Source organism: Leucoraja erinacea, chromosome 32 (genome assembly GCF_028641065.1).
Source record: "Leucoraja erinacea ecotype New England chromosome 32, Leri_hhj_1, whole genome shotgun sequence".
Classification (NCBI taxonomy): domain Eukaryota; kingdom Metazoa; phylum Chordata; class Chondrichthyes; order Rajiformes; family Rajidae; genus Leucoraja; species Leucoraja erinaceus.
The window spans coordinates 24,246,160-24,255,538 of NC_073408.1; the positions used below are offsets into that span (position 1 = coordinate 24,246,160).

Here is a 9,379-nt window from a genome sequence, read left to right on the forward strand (position 1 = left end):
CTAATTTCGGCAAGAGCGTGCAGGTTACCCATGGATCGTCTCAAGGTGTCAAAGGCGGAATTTGACCATATGTTAGAGCCTGGGATCATCCGTAGGTCTAGGAGCTGCTGGGCATCACCTCTTCAAGTTCGAGTTTATTGTCATGTGTCCCTGATAGGACAGTGAAATTCTTGCTTTGCTTCAGCACAACAGAACATAGTAGGCATCGACTACAAAACAGATCAGTGTGTCCATAAACCATTATATAAATATATACACACATGAATAAATAAACTAATGAAGTGCAAATAACAGATAATGGTCTATTAATGTTCAGAGTTTTGTCCGAGTCACGTTTAATAGCCTGATGGCTGTGGAGAAGTAGCTATTCCTGAACCTGGCCGTTGCAGTCTTCAGGCTCCTGTACCTTCTACCAGGGAGAGTGTGTGGCCAGGATGGTGTGGGTCTTTGATGATACTGCCAACCTTTTTGAGGCAGCGACTGTGATAGATCCCCTAGATGGAAGGAAGGTCAGAGCCGATGATGGACTGGGCAGTGTTTACTACTTTTTTTTGTCTTTTCCTCTCCAGGGCGCTCAAGTTGCCAAACCAAGCCACGATGCAACCGGTCAGCATGCTCTCTACTGTGCACCTGAAGAAGTTTGAGAGAGTCCTCCTTCAAATGGTCCCGAAGAAGTTCACTAAACAGTGCCAATATACTGTTTTGATACAGCATTCCACATTTGCAGGATTTCTCTGCAAGCCTACAGGGTAAGCAGATGTTCACAAGCATCGATCTCTTGTGCGCCCATAATCAAATTCCAGTTGACCCTGCCGATAGCCCCAAGACAGCTATGGTCACTCCGTTCGGGACTTTTGAATTTCTATAGATGCCATTTGGTTTACGGAACGCAGCACAATCGTTCCAGCATTTCATGGACCACGTACTCTCCGGCCTCGATTTCATCTACGCAGACATCGGCAACGTGTTGGTAGCGAGCTCCAGTGAAGAACACAAGGAACACATTGGAATACTGTTCCGATGTCCCGACGAATATGGTATTGTCATTAAGACAAACAAATGGGTGTTTGCCGCTCGTGAACTCACTTTCCTTGGGCATCGAGTGACGGTGCAGGAAATCCGAAATTACCCAGTGCCAAATTCGTTAAACCAATTACGGCGATTTTTGGGGATGATGAATTTCTACCGCCATATTCTACTGAATGCCACGGGTTCCCCGTTACCCTTGACTAATTTACTCAAAGGTTCGGACAAATTGTCCTCAAAGAAACCGTTGAGTTTCTCAGAGGGTGCTGTGCAAGCCTTCAACGTCGCTCATAGGACTCTCGCCAACGCAACTACGCAGGTCCATTAGAGGCCCAATGCCTTATTTTCACTCACCACTGATGCCTCCGTCAATGCCATGGGAGCCATCGTGGAGCAGCGAGTCAATGGCAGGTGTGAGCCTCTGGCATTCTTTTTGGCAAAATGATCAACCACTCAGGTGAGGTACAGTACGTTCGGGCGAGAACTTTTGGCTATGTACCTCGCCGTCACGCATTTCCGCCATCTGTTGGAAGGCCGTCTACACTATTTATACGGATCACCAACCGCTCATATACACTGCCCGTACAAGTGTGGGGAACGATTCACTGCGGGAAAATCGCTACTTGGATTTTGTTTTGCAATTCTCCAGTAATATCAGACATATTCCAGGAAAAGCAAATTTGGTTGCCGCCGCCCTATCTAGACTGGACGTGGATGCTCTGAATGCAGCCACACTCATTGATTTTTATGCCATGGCTCGCGCAGCACACCTATCCCGATCTGATCCATTACTAATGCATGCAGCTCTAAAATTGGAAGATGTATCAATCGGTGACACGAGAGAAACCATAATTTGTGACATTTCCACTGGCAAACCAAGGCCGTTTGTGCCTAGGAGGATGCGTCGAGATGTTTTCAGCGCGCTGCATAATTTATCACATCCGTGCAAGAAGGCTACGATGAAGCTAATCTCTGAATGTTTCATCTGGCCTTACATCGTTGGATTGTGGGCAAAGACTTGTCTACTGTGTCAACAATCCAAGATCTCCAGACACACTAGGATCCCTTTCGGATAGTTTCCCGAACCAAACACCCGTTTCGAGCATGTGCACCTGGACTTGGTCGACCCACTACCACCGTCAAGAAACTACACACATCTGCTCACTTGTGAAGACCGGTTCACAAGATAGCTAGATGCCAGCCCAGTCATCAACATTTCAGCAGAGACAATAGCCCGTGCTTTTGTTGACCGATGGATTTTGGGCTTTGGGGTCCCAAGTACGAACACAACAGACCGAGGACCACAATTCGAGTTGCGCTGTTTCAAACATCAACCGACCTTTCGGGTACGAACCAAATTCGAACGACGGCGTATCATCCACAAGCGAACGGCCCGATTGAACAGTTCCATCGCCAGTTGAAAGCTGCTCTGGCAGCCAGAGAAGACGCGTTGAACTGGAACGGTTGCCTCTGGTTCTGTTCGGCATTCGTACGGTGGTGAAAGCAGAGCTATGGTGTTCGTCGGCGGAAATGGTTTACGGCACAACTCTGAAGCTGCCCGGCGAATTTATCGAACCAATTCCCACGGACAGATCCTATGACCCAAACAGGTATGTCGATCAATTACAGCGAACTATGCAACTACTCAGGCCAACACCAACGCAGCAAACACCTACAATGGTCTACGTGCCTGTTGATCTCCAAAGCTGCACACATTTTGGTACACCGCCCTCATCAGCAAGCATGCAGCAAACAAGCAACAAGGTATATAAACATACCCCATACCAAGCCACCCAAGAGTTTCGTAATCAATCGGAACAGAAAAACGGGCACTATACCCGTCGACCGGTTAAAGCCAGCATATGCCGAGAACCAACCGACAACCTCGCTCACCGAGCGGGAAAAGTCACAGGACACGAACGCTTCCTGTCAAAGACCTTCCACACTGCAGTACCAAATGAGATCAGGCCATAATATCAATCCGCGAGACCGGTACGGGGCAGGACAAAGCCAGGCAGTCGCCACCTGTGTGACTCGGTGGCTAAGGGGGAAGCTGTGGCAACTTCAGGCCCACGTGGTTTTTAGGTACAGCTTGTTCCCGTTGCCTAGTAACGAGCAGTGTCACGTGAGGGTCGAGAGCTGAGATTCAAACTCCGAGGTCAAAGGGCATTCGGACATATCTGTACATGAGAAATTTGAGGAGATTGAAATTAAACGAGGCACAAGGTGTTTGGCAAAGCTTGGTATCGCTTGTCCTTTACTTTTCGGTCGTGAGCTTTAGTGGATTCTACAACACCTTCCCCCGCTCTCCCCAGACATCCCCCTCTCCCCAGCCACACCCCCCCCAGCCACTGAGTTGCAGCAGCGTTTTGTGTGTGTCCCCGTTGATGGCTGGTGCACGACTTTCACCAGTGGTGGTTCGATTCTGGCTGCTGATGAGGCGCGAGTCTATTTGCGCGCAGCACTTTCCCCATTTCCCACTCGCATCTGCCCCCTCTCGCTTTTACTCCCCGCTCTTCCGTTACCCTTTCCTCAGATTAAATATATTTTTACACATAAATTATGAATAAAGATAAGAATTTATAGTTTATACAGGCAGCGCTTCGTTCACTTTTTCTTTATCGCGAATGACCTTTGACAAATCCCATGATTCCTTGCGTTTTTCGGAATACCGAAATCGCTTATTGGCTTGGTGTATGTGTAAATTGTCCCTGTTGTGTGTGTAGGATAATGTTAATGTGCAGGGATCGCTGGTCGGTGTGGACTCGGTTGGGCCGAAGTGCCAGTTCCCGCACTGTATCTCTAAACTAAACTAAACTCTCCGCATTCCCCCCTCCCCCAGACACCCCACACTCCCCCAAACTCCCCCAAACCCTCCCCCAGACACCCACACCCCCCCCCCAGACACCCCCACACCCCCCCAGACACCCCCCACTCCCCCACACACACCCCCTCCCCCAGACACCCACACTCCCCCAGACACCCCCACACAGACTCCCCTCCCCCCCTCCCCCAGACACCCACACCCCCCCCCCCCCCCCCCCAGACACCCCCATCCACACTCCCCCAGACACCCACACTCCCCCTCCCCCAGACACCCACACTCCCCCAGACACCCCCCTGATCCACTGCCCGCCCCCACAAGGCCGTGCCCGCGCCCACCTTGCCGTGCACGAACACCGTCTTGTCCCGCGCGCTCCCGCGGAGGATCTTCTCCAGCCGGAAGCTGCCCAGGTTGAACCGGCTCCGCGGCGCCTCCATCGCTCCCCCGTCGCCATCGCCATCACCACTGCCGTTGGCTTTGTGCATCTTGAGCTGGGGCTCCTCCGCGTTGTCCCTTACACACTCAGCCATCCCTCACCCTGCCGGCGCCCGCCTTCCCCGCTCTCGACAGCGCGCCCCCTGCCGGCCGGAGGAGCTCCACACCGCCCCCTGCCGGCCGGAGGAGCTCCACACCGCCCCCTGCCGGCCGGAGGAGCTCCACACCGCCCCCTGCCGGCCGGAGGAGCTCCACACCGCCCCCTGCCGGCCGGAGGAGCTCCACACCGCCCCCTGCCGGCCGCAGGAGCTCCACACCGCCCCCTGCCGGCCGCAGGAGCTCCACACCGCCACCTGCCGGCCGGCCGGAGCTCCACACCGCCCCCTGCCGGCCGGAGGAGCTCCACACCGCCCCCTGCCGGCCGCAGGAGCTCCACACCGCCCCCTGCCGGCCGCGGGAGCTCCACACCGCCCCCTGCCGGCCGCAGGAGCTCCACACCGCCCCCTGCCTCCTCTTCATGGAAGTAGGGGAAGGTATTCCGTCCATCCTGGTGTGGGACGGAAGTGAAGGCAGATTATCTTCACGGTGAAGATGGACCAGGTGGGACGAGCAAACCAGAAACTATCTGTGGAGGAAATCAGAGGTAACATGGGTGTAAATGGAAAGAATAGAACAAGGAGTGAAAGAATAGTGTCAGGGTGGGATGAAATGAATCAGATGGGGAAGAACAGATGGCACAGTGGCGCAGTGATAGAGTTGTTGCCTAAACTGTTTCCAATGAAGGATGTCAGTAACTGGAGAACACAGGAATAAAATAATTAGCTGCAAATGGTGGACAACATGAAGAATATTCCTTTACATAATTGTGATGAATTGGTATTCGCTGCCTGAAAACTAGGAGTAGATTTAATAGCTGGGTGGCACAGCTGTAGAGTTGCTGCCTTACAGTCGGAGACCCGGGTTCGATCCCATCTGTACGGAGTTTGTACGTTCTCCCCTTGACCTGCGTGGATTTTCTCTGAGATATTGGGTTTCCTCCCACACTCCAAAGACGTATAGATTTGTAAGTTAATTGACTTGGGATAAATGTAAATTGGCCCAAGTGTGTGTAGGATCGTGTTAGAGTGCGGAGATCGCTGGTCGTTGCAGACTTGGTGGGGAAGGGCCTGTTTCCGTGCTGTATCTCTAAAACTAAAATACTAAGACTGAAACGATGGGTTGGTTCACAGAGTTCCCTATGCTCCACTGTGTGTGGAGTGTAGGGTGAGGCAATAGCAGGGGATGCAAAACTGGATGAATGTCAGTCTGGATGTGCAGTGGGAAGGTCTCTTGAGGAAACTAGCTCATTTGGGTGAGATCTGCAAGGTGCAATCTTCAGGTAGAACACATCCAGGTAAACAGTTGAGTGAAGACAGAACATTTCCTTCTGCAGCACCTTTCTCAGCATGGAATGACCACAAGACCTACTTTGGAACGATTGCCACTGTGGTCACCAAGAAAATCCAGCAGCTAAACTGCTCACACTTGGGGTTTACAATGGACGCAGTGATGATGGCACATGGTAAAATATCGATCAGCCGCACACACTAGCTCTATGTTATCCCACTTTCTCATCCACTCCCCACACACTGAAGGCAATTTTTTTTAGGCCAATTAAGCTACAAATCCTGACTTGGTAGATGTGCACAGGCGCTGGTGTGAAGGTGAGGGAGGTGATGCAGCAAGTGGAGCTGAGTTACTGATGGACTGTGATCCAGGGTGTTTCCAGCTTCAGGTTCCTGGGGGTCAACATCTCCGATGACCTCTCTTGGACCCACAATACCTCAACTCTGGTCAAGAAGGCTCACCAGCGTCTCTTCTTCCTGAGGAGACTGAAGAAGGTCCATCTGTCTCCTCAGATTCTGGTGAATTTCTACCGCTGCACCATCGAGAGCATCCTTACCAACTGTATCACAGTATGGTACGGCAACTGCTCTGTCTCCGACCGGAAAGCCTTGCAGAGGGTGGTGAAAATTGCCCAACGCATCACCGGTTCCCCGCTCCCCTCCATTGAGTCTGTCCAAAGCAAGCGTTGTCTGCGAAGGGCGCTCAGCATCGCCAAGGACTGCTCTCACCCCAACCATGGACTGTTAACCCTCCTACCATCTGGGAGGCGCTACAGGTCCCTCCATTGCCGGTCCACTAGGTCCAGGAACAGCTTCTTCCCTGCGGCTGACACACTACTCAACAATGTGCCTCGGTGACTGCCAATCACCCCCCGCGCCCCCCCCAGCCCCCCGGACACTCCTTCCCACAGGAAAAACACTATGACTGTATGCATGTAAATAGATTTATTTATTGAAATCATATTCTATGTCACTCTTCCAGGGAGATGCTAACTGCATTTTGTTGTCTCTGTACTATACACTGACAATGACAATTAAAGTTGAATCTGAAACTGATCTGAATCCCACAGAAGAACAGGAGAAGATCAGTGTACAGCAGGGCTGTGATCTCCTGCCCCGCATCCATCTCACTAGGACCAAGGATTCCAATCCTATCCTCGAGCAAGGAGTGTAGACACAAGATGTTGGAATCTACAAAGTGCTGGAGTAACTCAGCGTGTCAGACAGTATCCCTGGAGAACACGGAAAGGCGGCATTTTAGGTCAGGACCTTCCTCAATCTGGGCTGCATGTATTCAGACCATTCATTTCTGACAATTATGGTAGACAGTCAGAACCTTTTCACCAGGACAGAAAAGTCAAGTACTAAAAGGCATAGCTTGAAGGTGAGATGGATAAAGTTTAAAGGAGATGTGCAGAGCAATTATTTGAAGGCAGTTATTGGAGCGCAGGTTAATGGTTGAGGCAGATACAATAGTGGCTCTTAAGAGCTTTTGAAACATAGAAACGCAGAAAATAGGTGCAGGAGTAGGCCATTCGGCCCTTCGAGCCAGCAACACCATTCTCTTGATTCCGTTAGCCCTAAGAGCTAAATCTAACTCTCTTGAAAAACATACCGTGAATTGGCCTTCACTGCCTTCTGTGGCAGAGAATTCCACAGATTCCCAACTCTCTGGGTGAAAAAGGTTTCATCGTCTCACTCTTAAATGGCCTACCCCTTTTTCTTAAACTGTGAACCCTGGTTCTGGACTCCCCCAACATCGGGAGCATTTTTCCTGCATCTACCCTGTCCAATCCTCTCAGAATTTTATATGTTTCTATAACGCCACCTCTCATCCTTTTAAATTCCAGCAAATACATGTCCATTCGACCCATTCTTTCATCACATGTCAGTCACACCATCCCAGGAATTAACCTGATGAACCTACACTGCACTCCCACAATAGCAATAAAGCCCTTCCTCAAATTAGGAGACCAAAATCACGCACAATACTCCAGGTGCAGTATCATCAGGGCCCTGTACAACTGCAGTAGGACCTCCTTGCTCCTAAACTCAAATCCTCTCGCAATGCCGGCCAGGGCCGGATTTAGATAAATAGAGGCCCTAAGCTGTTCCACTTGTGAGCCCCCCCCAATCCCCCACCCCCATGACTAGAGGAAGATAGTCCACCAGATTGACACCGATTTGCAGCCGAACGTGGCCAATGAGATAAGGGGCTGGAAAGCTGCGCTTTATTTATTTATTTATTTATTTATTTAATGCCACTGCTAGTGTTGAGTTATTGGCTTAAAACACTATTATTCTGAAATGGAGGGCAAGGAAAATTACTGAAGGGTTGTTTAGACACTACAGTGCTTTGTGACAGCATATGTAAGAAAGGCCTATGACAGTGTCAAAAATATTATACACCTTGCAGGGCTCTTACTTAATTTTTTTTCTCTGTTGTCAGCCGGGCAATGGCAGCTTTTTAACTTGCCAAATGACAGTTTAGGTTGTCATTTAAGACGGCTTGCATGTAGTGTGCGATAATGTGCTTGGATGAAGTGCGTAGTTACCAGTCAGAATTATGCTCAATGAAGCACATATTATTTCTACTTCAAATAAAGCCACAAACGAAACATATTCAAGACATGATATATACCACAATGACATGCAGCAAAATTATAATACAGTATCTCAACTCTTTTTACACATTGCAATGAATGCAATTCCTATTATTTCTTTCCACTTCCAAACAAAAATGTGGTTGGATTATTCAGCGTTCGATCAACCTCGGTGAGACCAAGCGCAGGCTTAGCCATCACTTCGCACAACACCTCCACTCAGTTCGCAATAATCAACCTGATCTCCTGGTGGCTCAACAATTCAACTCCCCTTCCCATTCTGAATCCGACCTTTCTGTCCTGGGCTTCCTCCATGGCCAGAGTGAGGCCCACCGCAAATTGGAGGAACAGCACCTCATATTTGCTTGGGTAGTTTATACCCCAGTGGTATGAACATTGGCTTCTCTAATTTCAGGTAGCCCTTGCTTTCTCCCTCCTTCCCCTCCCATTCCCAGCTCTCCCATAGCCTACTGTCTCCGCCTCTTCCTTTCTTTTTCATGTCACCCCGCCCCCCTCCCCCTCGGACATCAACCTGAAGAAGGGTCTCGACCCGAAACGTCGTCTATTCCTTCGCTCCACAGATGCTGCCTTACCCGCTGATTTTCTCCAGATTTTTTGTCTACCAATGGGATCCCACCACTGGCCACATCTTCCCATCTCCTCCCCTGTTGGCTTTCCGCAGAGACCGCTCCCTCCGTAACTCCCTGGTCAATTCGTCCCTTCCCACCCCAACCACCCCCTCTCCTGGCACTTTGTCTTGCAACCGCAGGAAATGTCACACTTGTCATTTTAATTAAGTTCAAGACTATGGGGCTGTACATTGGTCATAAAGCTGCTGCCTAAAAGTGCCAGAGACCCGGAATTGATCCTGAATATGGGTGCTGTCTGTATGGAGTTTGCACCTTTTCCCTTTGATCACATGGGTTTTCTCCGGGTGCTCTTGTTTCCTTCCACATTCCAAAGGTGTGCAGGAACCTATTTTAGACCCAACCCAAAACATAATATTTTCCTTTTGTCCAGAGATTCTGTCTGACCTGTTGAGTTACTCCAGCTTTTTGTGTCTATCTTCCGTTTCAACCAGCATCTGCACTTCCTACACACATGAT

General features: G+C 50.1%; 1 protein-coding gene across 2 annotated transcripts in view; it reads right to left on the reverse strand.

Moving 5' to 3' along the window:
- The window catches only part of dcps (decapping enzyme, scavenger), a 128,292-nt gene extending 123,862 nt beyond the window's left edge, over positions 1 to 4,430 (reverse strand). Inside the window, exon 1 of one of the 2 annotated variants that reach the window (XM_055660906.1) lies at positions 4,189 to 4,430. In XM_055660906.1, coding sequence (XP_055516881.1) covers positions 4,189 to 4,380 — 192 coding nt within the window. In that variant the 5' untranslated portion in view covers positions 4,381 to 4,430. Of the gene's footprint in view, positions 1 to 2,365; positions 2,511 to 4,188 lie in introns of those variants that run through there. The other variant, XM_055660907.1, reaches the window with a different exon arrangement.
- Positions 4,431 to 9,379: the final 4,949 nt, after the last annotated feature.